This window comes from Macrobrachium rosenbergii, chromosome 2 (genome assembly GCF_040412425.1).
Source record: "Macrobrachium rosenbergii isolate ZJJX-2024 chromosome 2, ASM4041242v1, whole genome shotgun sequence".
Taxonomy (NCBI): Eukaryota; Metazoa; Arthropoda; class Malacostraca; order Decapoda; family Palaemonidae; genus Macrobrachium; species Macrobrachium rosenbergii.
In genome coordinates this window covers 63,117,159-63,140,554 of record NC_089742.1, presented here as the reverse complement: position 1 = coordinate 63,140,554, position 23,396 = coordinate 63,117,159, and the positions used below count along the sequence as shown (strand labels likewise).

Here is a 23,396-nt window from a genome sequence, read left to right as displayed (position 1 = left end):
CTTCGGCCTGAAAAGCGTTTTCCTGCATGGCGAGCTGCTTCGCTGACACGATCGCTGCTGAAACTTACGCGAATGAGACGTTCAAGAATATTATCGCTGAAGGTGAATACAAGCCCGAACAAGTCTTTAATATGGACGAGGCGGGTTTGTTTTGGAAAGAATGCCATCGCGAACTTTCCTGTTCAAAGAAGAAGCCAAAGCCTCTGGCTTTAAAGCATTCAAAGATCGTGTTACCCTCGTGATGTGTGGCAATGCTGCGGGATTTTTGCTAAAGCCAGGGCTTATTTATAAGTCGAAAAACCCTCGTGCTTTGAAAAATAAAAATAAGAATCTCCTTCCCGTGTATTGGATGCATAATCCAAAAGCATGGATTACGAATGCTGACCTCAACTGGTTCCACCAGCGTTTTATCCCACAAGTCAGTAAATATCTCTTAGAGAAGGGCTTGCCATTTAAGATCCTTCTCCTGTTGGATAACGCTGGTGGACACGCGACTGATCTTTCGCATGAGGGCATTCAGGTTGAGTTCCTGCCACCCAACACAACGTCCTTAATTCAACCGATGGACCAGGGGGTTATCAGGGTGTTCAAGGCCCTCTACACGAAGAATACCTTGGCGGACCTCGTTGCGTGTGTGGATGCCGCCCAAGAAGATGAGGATGAAACATTCAATTTGAAGGCGTACTAGCGGCAGTACACAATTGCCACGTGCCTTCAGAACATCCAGAAGGCACTGCAAGAAATGAAACCTGCTACCAAGTTAACGCGAGCTGGAGGAAGTTGTGGTCGAGATTGTTTACGACATTTCGAGGATTTACGCTTGCCGAGATTCAACACTCTGCAGTACGGAAATCTTTGCAGTTGGCTGCGATAATTGGAGGTGACGGGTTTGGCGACATGACGACGGAAGACGTTGATTGAGTTGTTGGACTGCCATTCCCAGCCGCTAACTGGCGCAGACCTCGAAGACCTGACAAAATCAGCCAGTGAGGAAGAAAATGAACCACAGGAAGAGACCCAAGAAGTTGTCGAAGAAACAGGCTTAACATTAGAGCGGCTTGCCAAGCTCTGCAACCTAGCGAAGGAGCTGAAAGAATTGTCACAAGAATGGGACGAGGATGTGGTTAGTTCTCTGCAGTTCTGCAACAAAATCGATGAAGACATGACTCCCTACAGGATGCTCTTCGATCGAAAAAAAGAAGCAGCGGCAACAACTTCCGATCACAATGTTCTTCCAGCCTGTAAAAGAGCCAGTTCCTCATGCTACTATGCCTTGGAAGAAATTGAAGAAGTGTCCCAGGAAGAAGTTGAAGAGGTGTCCCAGGAAAGACACCTCACTGAAGAGGCGTAAAATACAATCATTGGCTGCACAGTAGAAGACATCATCAGCTTCATCATCATCATTTCTACTGTGCAGCAAATTCATCGCCATCATCATTCAAGTTTTCTTCAACTTCTTTCATGGTGGGTACAGTAACAATCTTTATTTCTTTATATACTTTAATATTCTAACATTTTAATATTAGTGCCTGTTTTAGATTAGGGTACTGTACATGCATTAAGTGTTCTGTACATTAAAGGGTGGTTTTGTTAACAGTACATACGAGGAGGGCTTTATTGTAACTTCCAACTCTATCGTGGTGAGTAAAATAATGTACAATTGTACAATGCGCACCATAACAATCATTCTATTTTTTTTTTTATGTTCACTTACTGTTTTATTGCTTATCATTTGTGCCTGTGTACTGTATGTAAATGTATTGTAGATATCTGTACATTACTGTAAAGGGTGGTTTGTTAACAGTACTATGTAAAGGAGGGTTTTAAAAGTCTGAATACATGTTAAATAAATACTGTAAATATGGTGTCCCTACTTCGCGGATTTTCAGCTATCGCGGCCAGTTCTGGAACCTATCTACCGCGATAAACGAGGGTTCACTGTATACATAAAAGTGAATGGGTATATTTGTTTGGACTCTATAGAAATATGAACTGCCTGACAGAACCAAACAAAATTTTGCACAAGCCCTTTATGTCACCCCAGAAAATCAAACCCCTACCCTGTGACAGACATACAAACACAGACAAAACAAACTAAATTTTCGTTTTTACGTCACCTTTCCCTTCAGTGCTTTATGGGTTAATTCTCATTTTTCACCTGACACTCCAAATCCAAACCCCCTATAACATCAATTTTCTATCACAATTTACATGAATTTTGATCATAATTTATGAAAATTATTAATATAATTGTTTATAACATAGATAAAATCAACACTGAAAACCTACAGGGCATAAAACTTTTAGGAACCAGATGAAGTTCCACCTTCCCTTCCAATGCTACGGGAAAGAAATCGTTGCCATATATCACTCATTAAACTCCTCCCACTGCAAACCCTACAATCATTTTAGTACATCCAAAAAATTAAACAGGTGTGTTCGACTACATCAGAATTACTGTACTTTCATTCAGTTACAAAGCAATGTAATTCAAAATATAACTTCTACCACCACATCAGTCAGCCCTTACAATTCTTGCCACAGAAAAAAGTAGTAACAAATCAAATGTTTCTGTGACAGGCTTACTCCCTCATTAAAAAACTACTCAAATCGAAATTACCCCTTTTTTTCGGTGTTCATCTTAAGCCAAACATATCTTGATCACTCCCTGCCAATAAAATAGAAATTCTTAAGTACCTTGTGGTATTACCAAAATCATATCTAAGTACTTAATCCACAAAAACAAATTTCATAGTTATGGGCACAACTTTGGAGATCAAGAACTAATTCATCATCCGAGCATGTGTATTAGTAGACCAAATGTTTCTGTAACAGATCTACCCCCATTAAAAAATTACTTGCAACGAAATTACCACATCTGAAAGGTTGACAGACCTTCTTTCCCCCCACCCACATAAATACACACAACACCTGAGCAAGTATCGTAGAAGTATAAGATTTTTTATTTACTATCTTTATCTTCCCCTCACCCTACCCTCTCCCTCCCCCTTCCCTCATCCCTTCTTTTCCATCCCCTATCCTCCCTCTACCCCTAGCCCCTCCTCCTTCCTTCCCCACCCATTCACCCTCCCTTCCATTTTCCCTACCTTTCCCCCTCCCCTCCCCCACCTTCCCCACTCCCCTCCCCTCTATCCTCTCACCTCTTTCCACTTTTCTCCTCCTTCTTCCCTCTTTCCTCCCCCTCCCCCTTCCCTCTCCCCTCCCACTCCCCATAGACTGTTATTCAGAGTTTTAATAGGCCTACCTATAGGCTGTTATTTAGAGTTTTTCTAGGCAGCACCAGGTTGGTCAGCTAGTCTCCATACAAACTAAACAAACACATACACATCCACATGCAATTTGCATATACATATATATGTATATATATACATACACACACAAAACACAGGCAGTCCCAAGCTGAGCTCCGCTAACTGAAAATCGGGGATAATAGTGCTGAAAACCCCACTTAACAGCGCCGTTAACTGGGTATCAGCTCCAAAATCCCCACCTAACAGCAGTGTTAACCAGAGATCGGCGCCAAAATCCCCACTTAATGGCGTGGTTAACAAGAGATTGGCACCAAAAATTTGGCTAACAATTCGCTAGCCAAGTGTCATAACACTGAAACGCCATTAACCGATGCCACCGATAAGTGGGGACTGTCTGCATGCATGTATGTATGTATATATTATATATATATATATATATACATACATATAATATATATATATACATATAAATTCATTCACCTTATCTACCACTCGACAGTATCCACAGGGCCCCCAGCACCATAATATATACCATATGTATAATATATAGTATATACCATTCATGAAAATTAAAAAACCATATTCCCAAGGTTGGCAACATTGCATGGGCATAAAGAAGTATTGGTAACACTGCCTACTGGCAAAGACAGGCTGAGAAAGGGTTATGTGGGGGGTGGGAGACTGGGGAAGAAGTTTTTGGGGCGGGGTTAGGGATGGAAAAGCTGTGTAATGGGCAGGGAGGGGAAGGACAGTGTTAGACTTCTTGGGAGCTTTAGCGATTGTTACTGGCTTAAAAGTTCAACATCACTTGTCATGTCATCATACATTACAGTAGACCCTTGACTCACGAACGCATTGACCCGCATTTGCTTTCGATCCCGACCAAAATTATAGGTAAAATTTCACCCCCTTGACTTACGAACTAACTTTGAGATCTGAACAAAAAATAATCACGGAAAATAAAAATTCTGTTTGGGTCATGAACTAATTTTGAGACATGAACATTTGAAAAATGCTGGAAATTTCTGGAAAATAACAATTCACTTTGTTTCACAAACTAATTTTTAGACACAAACATTTGAAAAATCGCGAAATCGCCCAGCACACGTGAGGCGTTTGAGTTGCCATGGGACCAGCCATCTTCCAGCCTCCCACGCACGGCGTCACCGCATCACACTCTTTGTCTCATCTCATTGTGTACAAGGCGTTAGTCAGTGGTTTAGCATTTTTGCGCTAAAACTTGATTTTCTTCATAATGGGCCCTAAGAAAGTGAAGAGTGGTGGTGAAAGTAAGAAAGTGAAGAGTGATGGTGAGAAGAGGGTGCAGAGGAAGATAACCATTGAAATAAAGAAAGAAATTATAGAAAAGTTTGAGCATGGTAATTCGTGTGACGATATCGCAAGTGAGTACAAGATGGCCAAGTCGACAATTTAGACAATTTTGAAAAACAAGGATGCCATTAAAGAAGCAAATGTTGCGAAGGGTGACAGTACTAACCAGATGAGATCGTAAACCCTCGAAGAGACAGAAAAATCATTTTGAAGTGGGTACATGAGAAACAGATGGCAGGTGATAGTGTAAACGAGGCGATCATCTGCGAAAAAAAACTCGCACAGTGTATCAGAGTTTGCTGAAGAAAACTCCTTCTACTAGTGCCACGCCAGATGATTTTAAGGCTAGTAAAGGGTGGTTTGATAACTTCAAGAAGAGACTGGCATTCACTCTGTAATTAGGCATGGCAAGGCTGCTAGCGCAGAACAAGGCTGCTGCTGAGGCATTATTGACCGAGTTTGTCGAGTTAGTGGAGGCCAAGGATCGTCGCTCAACAGATTTTCAATTGTGATGAAACAGGCCTCTTCTGGAAGAAGATGCCCAACAGGACATTTATCACCCAAGAGAAGGCGCTCCCAGGCCACAAGCCAATGAAGGACAGGCTTACGCTTTTGTTATGCTCAAGCGTAAAGTGGCGACTTGAAACTAAAGCCGCTACTTGTCTACCATTCAAATAACCAGGCGTGCCTTTAAGCAGCACAAGCGTAAATAAGGCCAGACTGCCTGTAATGTGGAGGGCCAATACAAAAGCATGGGTGACATGGAGTTTGTTTATGGAGTGGATTGATGAAGTGTTTGCGCCCGACCGTTAGTCAGTACCTAACAGAGAACAAGCTGCCCCTGCGGTGCCTTCTGATCATGGATAATGCCCGGCACACCCTTCGTGCTCTGGCTGACTGCAGTGAACATGACTTCATTCAGTTCAAGTTCCTTCACCCAACACGACCTCCTGTTCTCCAGCCCATGGACCAACAAGTCATTAGCAATTTTAAGAAATTATATACGAAGGCGCTCTTCTCCAGATGCTTCGTGTAACTGAAGAGACAAAATTAACCTTAAAAGAATTTTGGAAGGCGCACTTTAATGTTTTCACTGCATAACCCTCATTGATAACGCATGGACTGAAATTCACGTACCGCACATTAAATTCTGCGTGGGCGGAAACTTTGGCCCCAGTGCGTAACTGTCCGTGACTTTGAGGGCTTCGTGCAGAGATTGTGCAAGAAATTGTGTCCATGGGCAACAGTATGGGTCTACAAGTCAACGACGAAGATGTTGAAGAATTGGTCGCTGAACATTCAGAAGATTTGACTGCGGACCAACTTTTCAACTCCACAAAGAGCAGCAGGAGCAACTTGCTCGGAGCAATCAACTGGCGAAGAGGAGGATGGGGAGGAAGTTACAGATGTCAGCAGTGATGTGATAAAAGCCGCATTGGAAAAGTGGAATGATGTCAGTGCTTCCTTGAATTGTATCATCCGGACAAAATTGTTACGAACAGGATCGTGAATATGCTCAATGAAAATTTAATGAGCCATTTCAGAAGAGTTATGCAAGGAAGGAAAAGGCAACAGACATTGGATAAGTTTGTGATTAAAAAAGTTCACCAAAAAACCTAGAAGAGTTGAATCTCTGGGCAGATCTCCCCGACCTGGATGGGGAGGTCTCCTTCCACACAATAACCTCCTCCCCCACCCACCACCCTCCTCTTCTCTTGTCCGTCAAGCCAGAAGTCTTGCCAGTCATAGTAAGTGTTCACTTTACAAACGTTTTTATAGTGTTAGTTTACCATTTTAAATTATATTATTAGATATATTAAGGTTTTTTACACTGACTTTACATTATCTGTGTAAAATAAGGCAAAATATACATAATATATATTGGTTACGTGAATTAGCCGAGAACCAATTAATATTATTCCCATTAAACCTTATGGGGAGATTAGCTCCAGTCGCTAACAATTTGAACACGACCAAGGTCTAGGAACGGATTGTGTTAAGTGAGTCAAGAGGTCTACTGTACTTTGTTTATCATTTTTAACTGGCTGATATAGATAGGTAGCAGGTGCATGGTTGGGCAAGGATTTATGTTTTTTGTAAGCTTTCCCACGATTGACGGATATGGATACAGCATTAAACGTCACTGTGGATTTTCTGCTTTTGAATGGCTGATTGAATTTGCATCATGATAACATCATGAAAATTTCCTTCTCTAATTGGCTACATTCAAAGAGCTGCAATGCACTCAGTAGCAAAGAGCACTTCCTTGTCCATCTGAGTGTCCGTTCTTTGCATTCGTGTTTTTACTGATGCTGTGATTTTGTCACAATGCTTTCTTCTCATTTTTTTTTGTTGCAGTGCCTGCAGCACTGCAGGTGCAGTTAATTGTGTGCATGTGGTGCTGTGTATCCTCTGTATGGCTCCACCTCATCCTAAGAGGGCAAGGAAGGTGTTAACCCTTCAGAAGGAGCTTATGGTAAAAAATAAGAAAAAATACGAACTTAATCCTGTCAGCCTTTGGTATTTAATGAGCATTCCCAATAGTGTCTGTCACCTGCATCACAATTTCCTTTAGCTATGAACCTGCAAAATAACGGCCATAACCAAAACTGAAGTTTGATTTTAGTTACATATGTCAACAAAAATTTGTCCATGGTGAAATTGTTGATCATAAAATGCTTTACTTCCACACAATGGATCCCAGTTGCACCAATGTGTCTTGATGAAGAAAGGAGACTAAATGTAAATGCTCATACACCCTTCTGGAGCTTCCCTGCTAGCATCACCATCACAATGTCATTTTCCAGTAATTTAGCCTTGGTTAACTGCGATATGCTCCATTCATTTAGATCACATTCATGCATTTATGTTTAATTAACAATCATGCCACCTACTGGTTTGTAGGGTTCTGTTGCATTAAGATATTTTTAAGCATGTAAATACAGAGCAAGTGGAGTCACTACACCACTGCCCTGATCTAGGTACTTTCATCTCCTTCCTTTTCTTTTTGGTTACTTATCATTATTTTCATTCCTGCGATTGCTCAATTTTTTTTTGGTAGTGGGAATAAAGGCCTATCAAAAGGCTGCATATAGGTTATCCTTATGGCCAAACCAATGTTGGAAGTTCAAAGAATCTACAGACACCCAGAGAATCACCACAATTGCTGACATTTAAGATGATCAAATGGCTATGGGCATCCTACACGACTACAGTCCCAAGCATCCAAAGCAACCACCTAATAACTGACATCCATGGGGGCTACAACTAGCATCTAATGGACTACAGTCACAGGCATCAAAGGTTACCACATAATCACTGACAACCACAATGCTTTGGAAAACCCAATTCTCACTGACATAACAAAAATGATGTTGTGAAAACTTGTGCTTCTCCTATCCATAGTTGTTATGATAATACTGTAATGTGTACATTAGGCCTTTTCTTGTAATCTTCAGTCATTTACATGGCCTCAAGAATAGGACAAACCCAAAAATGTTGAAGTTCGCTGTTACCTCATCTGATTTTGTGGGGAGTAGTCACTATCTAGTTTCAAAAGCCCATTTCCCTGAATTTTAACTACAACTGTCGACAAAGTTAGGAGAAGGTAATGTTTTTACCCAAATCTGTGTTGACAGAATATATTAAAAACAGGGTAATAAAATGTGATGAGATTCATTCCTATAACCAGCACAATACACATAGAAGTATTGCATGATTTCTGCCTTTCTCTACTGTTTTCAGATTATGTCCTTAGCAACTTTCAGCAATACAAAGGTGATCCTTTTAACAGCATAAAAAAAGCACATAGGCTATGGATTACGAGAGGTTGCATATCAAGTGCCAGAAAACTGGAATGCTTACTTGGATCCACACAACACTGGTAATATATGAAAGGCTAAACAAGATTCAAAATAAATACTGTAATATTATCAAGCATGGAGGTGGTGGAAATGTGTAAATTGATGAAAGTAACAAACTTCCTTGAGTTCCCTGGTTTATTCACACACCACAGAAATTTGTTTAGGAACAAATACTTGTTTTCTAATGACAATGAACTAATGGTCTTACACGACAGTTCTTATATAATGATGACACTACCATAATGATAATAGAAGTAACTACTGCATGGAAAAACATATAAACAAAAATTTCCATGAAAAATAAGATACTGTTCGTGAAAATTAAGATACTGGTCATTAATATTACATACTTTAAAATACTAGGTTCTATAGTAAATGATAGCATCAGCGCTGCACTGATGGGCACTGAAAATATATACACAGTATAATGAACTTAGAAGCACTCCTGGACTTGCCTTCAGAGACTGTTGTGAATTGAAGTTTTTGTTGCAAATATTGCAGTTGTGACCTTTGCTTTGAGTATGAGTGCGTCTGTGAGTTCGGAAACTGGACAGCTTACTGAATGTTCTCTTACAGTCCTGGCACCTAAAAAATAGATACAGTGTAAGTTAATGTGTTCCATACAGCTGATGCACAAATAGCCAAAATTACTGGTTTTCAGATGCAAACTACACTTCTGGCAAATTATTCATTGTTTCCCAAGGACAAGCTGTCAAAATTCAATAGAACATTACATTCTAATGGAATGAAATAATGGGTCAATTATCCATAACACAGTTCTTATCATCAATAAGCAAACAAACAATTGAAATGCATGGTTGCAACATGTTATCAAGAACAACATAGATTAGCATCAAACAGGTTGAACACAGCAATGCTTAGCATACTGTAAGAGCAAACAAGTGAAAAGAGAACATCTAAGTTTCACCTGGAAAATCTAATAAACACTTACTCATAAACTTCTGAGACTGATACAACTGGCTCTGGAGGCTCTGGGTCACAATCTTGTTGACCTTCAGAAGAAAGAACTGAAGCAACTTTTGGACTAGAATTATCCTGTACTGATTCTTGGGCAGTGCTGCTTAACAGTTGGACCAATTGAGCTGAAGGAATTTCTCCTCCATTGCCCAAACCTGTTAAGTCTAGACCAGGCTGTAAATGAAAGGGATATTCATTCTCCAATGTATACTCAAGTTTATTTATTTTTCCTATCCATTCTTCATTTGCGTTTGGTTTCAAGCAACCAAGAAACAAGTAATGAATCAAGACTTACTGTGACATGTAGAGTAAATCCTTCAGAAAAACCTTGCTGGTCAAAGTTGGCCTGAAGAAGAGTTGTAGAAGCTGCTTCATTTGAATCAGAAACAGATGATGGCTGAGCTGTAACTACCCGAGTTTCTTCATCACTGTCAACTAAGGTACTTGCAAAATTACTGGAAGCTTCATGCTTCACACTGCCAACTTCTGCAACTAAAAAACCCCACAGGAATATATAATATATATATATATATATATATATATATATATATATATATATATATATATATATATATATACATATATATATATATATATATATATATATATATATATATATATATATATATATATATATATATATATATATATATATATATATATATATATATATATATATATATATATATATAAGTGATAAGGATGCCAATGAAAAAATCTGCACTGCCCATCAGGAAAATTTCACTGCATGGAAAAAACTAAATAAATTTATACAGTACTTGCATTTTTAAAAGTATTGAGGAATGCTAGTAATACTGGTACACTGGTAAGAGTTCTTGGACTTTTTCATACTAAAGGAGTGGTCTCATTTTCAAATGCATTAAGAAAGATCTTTTCTTTAGAAATGTACATTTTCCCTTAGTAGTTTGCTATATGTGCACCATCTTTATTGTGGGGTGGAATTTAAAATTGTAGATTTTGTTTTCACTGGCAGGTGGGAGTGGTTTGTATATGTTGAAGGTTCAGTTGTTGTCTGATGAAAAGTTGGTGTCTATGGTTGGTGAGGGTTAAGTATTGGTAGCTGACAGAGCAAAATTGGCCAAGACAGTCCTCAAGAGTTGGTGTTTGGGCTTTCTCTAAGCTTTCTCCAAGTTACTGAGTGTGGTTGTCATTGTAGGTTTGCATACTTAATTACGCTGGTTATACACTAACCCAACATTTACTTCTGATAATATATTCTTTTAAAAACTTTTGGTCAGAACAGTTACACTTTGTGTTTTGACCAGTGTTTACTGCCATACAGGAGATCCAGAGGACCCTTCTTTGTCAGATCTTTACAGCGGAGTATGTAGGATTATTAAACAATTCAGAATCTTTAGCATCTGCAGGCCACTGCCCACTCTCAAGAAGAAAATGGCTGATATACAAACGTATTTTTCATGAGTATCTGTCAGATGTTTCTTTATTCCTATAGTTTGAGATTTTTTATTGTATTTATTAGGCCATCTTTTGTTATATTATTCTTTATACTGAAGGCCTTCAGTAAAGCATGAAATACATCTGCATATATTTTTAAGAATCTATACTGTGTTGAGTAATGGTGAAGGGTTGATTATATCTACCCATACATATTCATTCTGATCTAGGTTCCTTTATTTCTGGGTATATCTTTTATTTGGAGATGGGACCTCAATTGACTCGTTTGTTACTGTGATGTTTATGGACTAGTCCTGTTTGTTTTCTCATATCGGATATCTTTTTTATTAATTTTTTTATTTTGATTTGACAGATGGCTTAATTTCATCATAGTTATTAATGTTTTCTTACTCATTTTTAAGGGAAGTTCTTTCTAATACTTGCTTATTATCTTGAAGTTCACACCTTATTTTTGTGGGTTTATTTTAATTCTTCAATAATGTTCTGGTCAATTCCCTCAACTTCTAGTTGCAGATCAGAATACAGGAAGATTAGTGTGACTTGAGATGTAATGGGGAATGTACTACATCTCCCCACCCCACTACATTTTATATACAGTATATTTGCCCATACATACTCTCGGGGATAGCTGTTGGTTTTAGTTATCTTTTGCGATAGTAAGTCAGCTTAATTTCAATTATGCATAGTAAAGTAAAAAAATATATATATATTAGAAAGAACATTTATAGCTCACTAAAAGGTACTGCATCTCCCCATCCCATTACATCTCATAAATATTTTACCATATATATACTCAAGGATTGTTACTGATTTTAGTTCTTATCTTTTATAATATCATGTGAGCTGTATGAGCTGTAACTGTAATTTTACAAAATAACATGTATAACACTAAAATGAGCAAATTTTTATGAGTGTCTTGGAAGAGGCCCTGCACAGGGTTGGAAATATTCACTTGCAACTTCCCGTAAAGGTCTTCTCCAGAAGAAAATATCTAATATACAAACACAAATTTTTCTTCTTATACCATGTGCATTTGCATATCTCCCTCTTTCCGATGACATGACTTTTTCAAATTGGTCAACCTTAGAGTTTGCCCTGTGTAGGGGTGTTCTTAATGTATATTTTAATCTGGCCTGTAAGGGTTAATGCTATACTCTTTATGGACTGCATTTTCTTCATCTAAACTTTGTTTTAATATTTTATTTACCCTATATGTTATCTCCCTGTTCTATTTTATCTGTTTTATGATTACTGTATTCTGATTTTTATTACTTTTTCAGGCTATGATGGATCAATAAACACTATTATTTTCAGTTACAGTTTAACTTCTCTTATGGACAATCCAGTTCTATCTTAACATATTTTTAGTTTTGTTTTGTATGCATATTATGTACACATTCTTCACTGACTCCATTTAATATATTATGTGCACATTCTTCACTGACTCCACTTTATACAAGTTGGTTCACCAAAGTTCCAATCTGTGTGATCATTTAAGCCACAGCATGAGCATATGGAGTTGCCATGGACTTTTTTGTTGTGTCCATTTACTGCAATTTTTGCATTGTAAAGGTTCTGGGACTAATGGTCTCAGCTTCTCCAGTTTGACCCAAAATTTCAATTATCAATAAAGGATCTTGCCCTTCAAATTTTATTTTTGCTATTTTAACGATGTTTAATTTATTTTTCCTGCTTGTTTTATGTGAATATATTTTTTCAATTGGCTCATCATTATTGGGCAATATGGCTGTTCTCTGTACACTACTTATAGAGCTAAATTTTTTGTTATTTGAACTTTTGCATTAACTATACATTGAATCGCAAGATAACTCTCTAACTGATTTTTGGTAGTTGCTTCAACCAACATTGCTTTGTGTTTTGTTTAAAAGTCACTTCAGTACCAAACATTTAGCGAACAGGTAGTTTTCTAGTGTTAGTGATGTTATTTAGTTTTCACGTCCTAGTTTTAGGAACCTTGCTCAATTTTCACTTAAAAAAGCCAATCAAAATGGGTCAAGGGTATATCTTTCCGGAATCTAGTTTTCTTAATTTTTTTTGGGGGTTTTTATTTTTTACCTGCCAAGATGAATCCAAAGGGAGAATAAAGGGTGCACAGGAGGTCAAACGTTGAGGATTCACATTCATAAAACAGAAAATATCAAATTTATTTGAGGTGGGTTCCTTCCATCATGAGTTAGTTAGTTAGTTATAAATGATTTGTTTAACCAGACCTCTGAACTCTTTTAGGGTTCTTGAGGTACAGACTGTTTAAGGGGAGGTGCAATATTGCAATCTACAAAAAGGCAGCCAACATTGGAGATCCATGTGAATATACACTTTACCCTCAGTCCCTTAAGGGTTATCAGTCTGTTTAGACTAGACCAAACATGGCATCCAACTCCACCTTCCTTCAAAGTTTCAAGGAGAAAATTTTCCATAATTCAAATTATTTTACTCTTCATTGTAAAGTCTCTTTTGACAGAATAGAAAACTGAAATTGTTACTAAGAAATAAAAGGGCCTGAATGCAATTTGTTGGGTCAAAGCACTGAGACATTCTGTTACTGAGAAGATCCTAAGCATAATTTCCGTCTACAAAGACTACGAATATAAAGAACCAAAGTGACAAGCTGAAACAGGACAACAATTTCTTACCTGTTGTAATGTGAGATGATGAATTGGTTATTACTCCTCCCTCCCTGTTGCTTTCAGGATGAATATTAGCCTGTATATCATGAATGGTGTAAGTATTCTGGGAGCTTCCAGCAGAGGATATCATTGATGTTGGTATAGTAACCATATCTAATCCCCCAGACTCTTCAAGGGAAGTAGAGAATCCTTGTCCACTATCCAAAACTACTTGACGAGATCCTATAGACCCATATCGGGACATTTCTGAGTGATTCAGAACACTAGGCTGAGCTTGTATGACAGAGGTCACATGAGCAGTTTCTTCACGAGCAGGACCTTGTATAACTGATGGTTGGTGAATGCTCAGGACACCACTAGTAGAGGTCTGTGGAATGGTTAAGATAGCTGTTCCTGCTGATGAAAGAGATGAGTGACTGGAGGTAGATGAATGAGACAGCTGCCCTGATGAAGGAAGAAGTACAGAGGAACTGCTACCATCAAGGAGAGATGCACCATTTGAGGAAGGTGGGATCAGTATGGAAGAACCTGTAGAACTTGGAATTCTAGAAGAGTTTGGAATAAGTATGGCTGATCCCCCTAAATGTGTGGTTATACTGCCAGGTTGTGCAGTCAAAATAACATCTCCTCTTGCCCCAAGATTGTGTTCTCCTGGTAAATCAGCCAATGTGAGAGTACTTGAGTTGACACTTTGTGTGAAAGTCGAGGGGAGAACCTGCAACCAAAGACAAATATGTGAGTACAATATGAATTATAAAAACAGGTGATGTCAACAATTACAGGAGCATAACATATTTATTTTAAACAAAAGAACTTCACCATAAAAAAAGTTCTTCAATATTACCACTGTACTGTACATTGATAATTATATCAATAAAACCAATGAGGATAATGACAATTATTTTAATATAAGTAACAAAGATAGCATTGGCCTAAACACCCTTATCAAAACTGCAAAGTGCATGTTTCCAGAGGCTAGCTTACATATTTATAATACAGTAATGACTCTCAGTAAATGTATCTTCTCAAACACCTCATGAATAAAGATGAGAAATTCATTTGAAGCCTTTAAATATAAAAGTACTATGCAGAATTTCTTGCACATACCTTTACAAAAACTATGGAAGATAAATTTTCTGTGTTAATGTTTGTCTCACCATAATCCATTACAGTACTTGAGGTCTTCAAATGCCCAACACACTTCAGTCTTTTGTTCAACAGATAAAAGAACTGCACCAATACTTACTGATCCATGGGATTCTTGAAGTAAACTACATTACAACTTTTTCAATGTGTGATGCTGTACAGCTCACTGAATTCTCCAGGTCTCTGCTGATTTTTATCAGGATTGCCTGAAACCACTTGATCTTTTAAACCATTCATACATTTATCTTCTTCTCAATCAGCAGAGCAATATGAGAAATTAGTGATAACTCTTTGGCAGGTAGCTGTCATAATTGCCACCTACAGGGCTTTCATTGCATTTCTAGATGGTAGTTAGCAAGTTCCTTTTATTGCTCAGTAGGAGACAATGCTGCCTTTGCTCCAGCTAGCATTAGTTTTACCAGTTTTCAGTCTTTTTCTACCTGTTTTCAGTCTTTTCCAGTGTGTTGTTTTTGGTATTTTAGGTTATCTGGCATCAGGAAGTGCTGAACTATTTAAGCATGTGGTTAGTCTCGGTCATTTGTCATATAACTTTGTGGAAGCATTTACTATTTCCTGATAGCTTTCCAATTTAGTGAATTTAACCTTTTTTTAGTAATATATAATAAATGTTATATTATCTTCTCTCTCTTGTACATCTGATACTTTCCTATAAATTTCCTTAACAAAATTAATACTCATTCTCTCTCTCTCCCCACATATAATAAATAAATATATATACATATATATACAGGCAGTTCCCAGTTAACGGCGGGCTCGGTTAACGGCAATCCGGTTTTACGGGGCTTGTCTAGCGACGAAAATCGGCAATTTTCGGAGCCAAAAATTGCTGATTTCTGCCTAACGCACCCGATATAGCAATAACAGAGGCCCCAATAACCGAAAATCGGCGCTTTTCAGTGCCGATAAGCCCTGCAAATCGCCGAAAAAGCGCCAAAATTGCAGATTTTGGTTATCATCACACCCTCAGAACGAACTCCATGATAACTGGGTTTGTATATATATATATATATATATATATATATATATATATATATATATATATATATATATATATATATATATATATATATAATATATATATATATTATTATAGATATATATATATATTATATATATATATATATATATTATATATATATATATATATATATATATATATATATATATATATATATATATATATATATATATATATACAGTACACCCTCCGCTATGCTTCTCACAATTGTACTTGACTCAGTGATTAGCAGAATTTTCTGTGGAACCTACCTATAAATTATTCGCAGGAAAACTCACCTATTCGCTGATTTCTTCGTAGAGCAATAGTCTGTATTTTCAGATTGTTTTTATGACTAAACACTGTACTGACATACATATACATTTTATGATAAAATAATGATTTACAGTACTGTACTAATTTTCAAATAATATTAAGTTTCATAAGATTAAATAACATTAAATAATAAAATAATAATTCTCTCTCTCTTTTTCTCCCTCTCTCTCTCTCTCTCTCTCTCTCTCTCTCTCCTCTCTCTCTCTCTTACTGAGATGAGAGAATTTTTATGCATATGTAATATCTTTATTTTTTTATGATAAGTAAATGATTTACTAACTTTCAAATATTATATTAATGTAAACACAGCAAAATATCAATTCATTATAGAAAATATAGTGAATCATTAAGATTTGAGCTCAATCCATGATCTTTTTCTGTATTCCGACTTAGGGGGAGGGATGAAGGCGTAATTGTTGTCGCGAAAGAATTCAGTGCATGGGATTTTTTCGCTTCAAACTCCCGCCGATTCTACGGGGCTGACAGAATGGCAGGACCTTACGGGGCTGACAGAATGGCAGGACCTTACTAGACAAGGCACGTCATAAACATGACTGTTATTGCACATTTTGCTGAAATGCATCGTATGGCGCAGTATGCAACGTCATGTTTCGTCTTGCTGCTTGTTTGAGTGATTTGTTGTGAGTTGGGGTCCTTAAGCCGAGAAAACTAGAAGTGAGTTAACCCAGCCAGCAACCGCCTGGACAGGAAGTGAGACTCGCGCACAATACCGCCCTTGTCGTTCCAGAGATCCCACAGACAGACATGTGGGCTGGGCTCCTAAAGGCTCAGTAAAGTTAGCAACTGTGGAGTGCCCCTGCATGTACCTGACTGAGAATGACTGGGTAAGAGTAACTGTTTGGGCGTCAGGTATTATGGTGGCATTGCGTTAGTTGTGGTTAGATTCCAGGTTTCTTTGAAGAGTTGAGGGCAGGTGTTTGAGTGTTGCAGGTAATGGAGATTGTAAGTTCATGAGTGTTTTTTTTTGAGGCGTTTTGTGTGACTGTTATGCATAGTGCAGCAGATAATTGCATATTTTTATAAGAATCGTTCAGATAGTGAAACAAGCATGAAATTTTGCACAAGTGCTCTTTAAAGTTCCCCCTATCAGAGAAAAGTAGCGCCCACGCAAAAATTTAATATGGCGGCTAAATTCAAGATGGCGGCCAGTATCGACAGATTTTGGCCTAATTTTTCACTAGAATGGCATGTATTTGCTTCTAGCAATATGGTAAAGCTCTTCCATACTATTTCTTGTAGAATATTATGTTTCTGTAGCTTCCCAGTACAGTTTACCTTAAATATGGGGGGTTATATGGCTGCAAGAAAAGGTAGAAACAATAATTATAATGAGAAATAATGCCCGTTCAACAATTATCGTTTTAAGCATGGATCTTGGTTTCTGTGGTTTAGATCCTAATGAGGCCATCTCTTTCGAATAACTCATCAATTTTGAAGGAAAATTAATAAATGTAAAAGAGTGTATGTCTGCACAGCCAGGGCACACTGGTGACATCACTGCTGTGTAACTCAGCATGGGGTTCAGTGCCAGCTAATCCAGCTTTACTAATCCTGTAGTCTTAGACTAGTAGTTGCAGTATAGTTTAGTTTAGTGTCCCAAATGCTTTCCCAGCCCCAGACCAGCTATAGTTAGATAGCCGCACCTGAATAGACAGGATGCCAGCCGAGGGCCAGCCAAAAGTATGGGGGGCTGTACATGATGGTTCATGTACTTACCCGGATGGTGTACAGATCACACGGGACTTAAATGGCACTGGATGAATGATCGGGCTAGGTGTAGGAGACCGAACCTAGTTGAATCCCATACAGGAATGTGTGCTTGTTTAAGGTGGTAAAAGCAACAACAATGAGCAGGCATTAGAGTTTGAGGAGTGGTGTGACCTTGAAGACAGCCCAGAGTCCACAGTTCCACTTCTGGCACATGGTGTTGTCTATGGAACTTGTGATATTCCTGCTGATCAAGTCCTTCCGTGAGGCCAATTTTGTCCTCACTGCCAGGCATTGCATGAGCTGATACCCTACTTCTTTCCAACAATAATACAAACTATGCTCGTTGGCTGCCTATTCACTCAGGGACATACTTACACCCTAGAGAGTTCACACCCAGAGTTGCACAAGGAGTTCAAGGCTGGCAACTTTGTTGTACACAAGACCAGTCGCCGATTCTCAGCAATGGCTCTTGACCAGCTCATGAGTTAGACCAATGCCTTTATAAAGGCTGATGGCGGAGCCATTGGGCTGACTGAAGATCCGTCAGCACTCAGAAGATGGATGGTGGCTGGCTCCAGAGATCATCCGGCTTGGTGTCTGCATACGAAACAGAGTTCCAAAGTAAGGAGTCTAATGAGCAGACAACACACCATGAACAAACACCTCATGCGCAGAAGACATTCTTGGAGAGAGTCAGCAGCTGTCATTGGCTTCTTGCAACACTGGAAGTCACTCAGGAAGAGAGCCAGGATCTGTATTCCATTGACAACAAAGACATTGCCCACCCCAGCTCAGCAGAACTTCTACAGACACACCTTGACAGAGGCCGCACTAAATTTCAGAAGTTTTCTCAGACTCTTTTTGGCAAACAATGCAGTCTCCTTCTATGAGCGATAAAGAAGAACAGAACAGACTAGCTTCAGGCAAGAAGCTGCTCCTGTAGAACAGTCAAAGCAGAAACTTCTGAAGGGAGGATTGCCAGCTTTTCTCAAAGCTATTTATATCCTGTCAGAGCTGTGGATGTGATCTGATCAGGGAATTCTTCCAGCACGAGAATCAAACATTCCCAGCTTCCCTTAGAGGGTGGTAGCTGTACACATGCCAGAAGTCTCAGCTGACCTCGGTCCTGAGAGTCATGTACACTAGAAGACAAAGGAACCAAAGACTGATGTCCTCATTGTCAGATGGATCCACTTTGGTCAAAAACACCCCTTGCCACCCAAAGAGAAGGAAGGAGCCTTTGAGGCTATGCGCTGCGACTTCTTGCATAATGATACAATCCTATAGCATGAAGTACACATCATCACATCTTGTATTTGATGCTTATACATACATCAGCCTCAAAGCTGAGACCAGGCTCCAGCGTGGTCAGGAGGAAGGCGCAAAGGTGACAGACAGAACACAATTCCATCCAACTGGCGCATTCCCTGAACACGATGCCAACAAGACAGAGTTTATTTCCAGTTCACAGACAAGTTGCCCAGATAACCACCACAAATGTTATCATTGCCACGAAGGGTCTACTGTCCTCAGCACTCATGAGGCTAGTCTTCAGGGACTGGAAAAGTGCTCTCATGAGGAAGCTGACACCCGCATCTTCTCCATGCCAAATATGCCACAGAACATGGAGCCAAGACCATCACGGTTAAAGCAAATGACACAGATGTTCTTGTCGTTGCAGTCAGTGCTTTCTCCACTCTCCACAATCTAGGGCTAGAGAAGCTATGGGTGGCATTTGGCCAAGGCCAGAGCCTGCGCTGGATTGCTGTGCATGACCTGTGCAACTCTCTGGGCCAGGAGAAGGTGAATGGCATGCTCTTCTTCCATGCGTTCACAGGCTGTGATACAGTGTCAGCCTTCTGGAGCAAGGGCAAGAAGACCGCCTGGCAGACATGGAACATCTTTCCAGAGGCCTCCACTGTGTTCTCCAAACTGAGTCACTACCCCTCTCAGAGTGGAAGAGAGTGACCTGAAGGTCCTGGAGAGGTTTGTCATACTTATGTATGAAAGATCCAGCACTGCTGGCACTGTGGATGAGGCTAGACTTGATATGTTTGCCAGAAAACAAAGGGCATATGAGGCCATTCCACCAACCAGGAGCTCTCCTCCAACACACCAAGCGTGCAAGGCGTGCCAGGCTGGTTGTGTGTGGGGCAGGCCACCCAGTGTCAGCCACAGCCAGAGAACCCTGCTGAGTGGGGATGGCAAAAGTCTGGTGAAGCATGGCAAGTCCTCTGGACAACCAACTCGCCCTTAGCCAAGAGTTGCCAACAGCTTACCAAATGTGGATGCAAAGCAGGCTGTCGGGAAAGGTGCAAGTGCTACAAGCTGGGTCTTCCCCTGCACAGCTCTGTGCACTTGCAAATGTGAAGTCTAGATAAATATTGCCCTCTCTTCAGTAGATAATCTAGCTTGAGCATCCAACGTGTCATGCTATGCCTACCTTCTTATCCTCGAATTTTTCAAAGGTGTAGGTTGAGAGACCTATACATAGATTGTTAACGTTTAGTCCGTATTTCTCCTTTTCTTTTTTTATGGTTACAGTCTTAGACACAATGTTGTATGTGACCATACCATTACTATTTCAGTTGAAAATAGCATATTAGTTAAACTGTCTGATCACATGAATATACCATTAAATAAAAACAGTTGGTCTCTATGTCTGCTAGCGCTGTGGATAGAAAAACTTTTATGGCAACCATTTTGTACGCCATCTTGGTTACATTCATTTAGTAAGGGTTTTCAATAAAATGTGTGGTATGGAACATTTTATAACCTAAAAGTCGAGGTTTAAAAAAAAAAAAAAAACTGGCATATTCCATCCAATAGATGCTCCCAAACCAGTGAATCTCAACATAGATGGCGGCCATTTTGAAAAATAGCCGCCATCTTGATTTTCAGGTGGCCACAGCGCCCTTTTCTAAGAGAGCGTAGTCTTAGGAATGTTTGTGCCAAATTTCATGCTTGTTTCACTATCTGAACGATTTTTACAGCAATCTGCTGCACTATGTAAGGGTTACGACTGAGATGGTTTTATTGTAAATAAATTGAGAAAACCTGGTGCGTGACTCGTTTATCCTTGCATGGGGGCTAAGTCACTTTCGTAGTTAGTGGGTTGATTGTGCAGTCTATCGGCACAATGAAAATACAGTGACGTTTGCCGAGTAAATTCCCGACAATTGTCATCATAAAAAAAAGGGTCAGCACCTGGCTGAAAAGTCTCTCTCTCTCTCTCTCTCTCATCTTCTACTAATCTAATCTAGATTATGTTCTTTGTATTTCTCTCTCTCTCTCTCTCTCTCTCTCTCTCTCTCTCTCTCTCTCTCACTGAGACAGATTTTTTATGCTTATGTAACATATATGTTTATTTGTTTTGTATACTGTAGTTTTATAAATAAACGTGATGTTACTGTTATTAATTTTTTCATATTTTCCATGCTATAATTAAAACATTTATGCATTTCTATAGTTAATTATGTAAAATTTTAAAAGAAAGTATATCAATTCCCAGTCTTCTCCGAAGTCTAGAGCGAGGGGGGGAGGGTGTAATCTGTCAATTTACCTTGACATATTGACTGCGAAGGGTAGAAAATGTTGCCTACTTGGTAGTCAAATAAAATAGCTACAAAGGATACTGAAAAATCTCTCTCTCTCATGCCAAAGGATATTCAGAATGTGAGAGATGGATAGATAGATAGATAGATAGAAAGGGAGAGTGGTTGACAGAAAGATATACTTTTCTCTCTCTCTCTCTCTCTCTCTCTCTCTCTCTCTCCTGTTATTGGCTGGAAGGGTTAGAAGCATATATGTATATATTTTTAAGGGTAAAATGTTTAAGATGACTTTGAAATTATATTAATAATATCATTTCAAAGATTAACACAGTAATAGGATAATAGTTCAAGGTATATTTGATGTAGAACGCTAGTTTAAGGTATACATTAGGTATCTGAACTTTCAAGATAGGCAGTTGTAAGCATTTTTAGAGGAGGGGTGTTAATTATTTGCAGATTTTAATTATTTGTGGCTGACCCTCTTCAGTGTCTGTCTTATCTGATATTCGGATTAACCCTTAAACGCCGAGCCTCTATTTACAAAAGTGTCTGCTGTATGCCGGCGGGGTTTGGGAGTTAGCACCGAAGCGGAAAGAGTTTTTTTCAAGATTAAGATTAATAGTTAATTTTTGGCTCCTTTTTTTCTCATTGCCTGAAGTTTAGTATGCAACCATCAGAAATGAAAAAAATATCATTATCATATATAAATATTGGAATATATGACAGCACGAAAAAAATTTCATATATAATTGTATACAAATTGCGCTGTGAGCAAAACGGTTAAAGCTAATGAGCTATTTTTTTCGTTGTATTGTACACTAAATTGCGATGATTTTGGTATATAACAAATTGTAAAACGATCAAAACAACACAGAGAAAATATTATCAGAAAATGATGCATGAATTTGTAACGCGCGGACGTAAAATCAAGTTTTTTTCAAAAATTCACCATAAATCGAAATATTGTGCTAGAGACTTCCCGTTTGTTGCAAAATTAAGGTAAATAATTGAATATTGCTAGAATGTAAGAGTTTTAGCTTACAATTGCATTTTTCGACCATTTCGGTCAAGTCAAAGTTGACTGAAGGTTGAAATTTCGGCACTTACCGTGATTTATATGAAAATATTTCAAAAATGATAAAAGCTACAACCATGAGTTATTTTTTGTATTATTCTACATGAAATTGTGCATATTTTCATATGTAAAACTTTATATAACGGCTAATATAAAACGGTGCAAAAATTATGACAAAGTGACTAAAGAAATTCTGAGATTTTCAGCAGTTAGCACGGGCGGAGGTAAGGAAAAACATTTTTTCAAAAATTCGCCATAAATCGAAATGTTGTGCTAGAGACTTCTCGTTTGTTGCAAAATGAAGGTAAATGATTGAATATTACTAGAATGTAAGAGTTTTAGCTTGCAATTTCATTTTCCACCATTTCAGTCGAGTCAAAGTTGACCGAAGGTTGAAATTTTGGCACTTACCGTGATTTATATGAAAATATTTCCAAACTGATAAAAGCTACAACCATGAATTAATTTTTGTTGTATTCTACATGAAATTGCACACATTTTCATATATAAAACATTATGTGACGGCTAATATAAAACGGTGCAAAACTTATGATAAAGTGACTAAAGAATTTCCGAGATTTTCAGCAGAGTTAGCACGAGCGGACGTAAGGAAAATTTTTTTTTCAAAAATTCACCATAAATCGAAATATTGTGCTAGAGACTTCTCGTTTGTTGCAAAATGAAGGTAAATATTGAATATTACTAGAATGTAAGAGTTTTAGCTTACAATTGCATTTTTCGACCATTTCAGTCAAGTCAAAGTTGACCGAAGGTTGAAATTTTGGCACTTATCGTGATTTATATGAAAATATGTCAAAATTGATAAAAGCTACAACCATGAGTTATTTTTTGTTGTATTTTACATGAAATTGTGCACATTTTCATATATAAAACTTTATGTAACGGCTAATAGAAAAATGTGCAAAAATTACAATAGTAACTAAAGAATTTCTGAGATTGTAAGAGCCTGGCGCCGTCTCTTCCAAACACGTGTGTGATCGTCGTC

The 23,396-nt window shown here is 38.4% G+C and overlaps 1 protein-coding gene across 1 annotated transcript in view; it reads right to left on the bottom strand.

Moving 5' to 3' along the window:
• Positions 1-23,396, bottom strand: part of LOC136847834 (zinc finger protein 236-like) — a 137,236-nt gene that overhangs the window by 30,232 nt on the left and 83,608 nt on the right. The window contains 4 exon segments of the mRNA XM_067119784.1: positions 8,923-9,052; positions 9,420-9,619; positions 9,741-9,937; positions 13,537-14,245. Of these exon segments, the coding sequence (XP_066975885.1) occupies positions 8,923-9,052; positions 9,420-9,619; positions 9,741-9,937; positions 13,537-14,245 (1,236 nt within the window).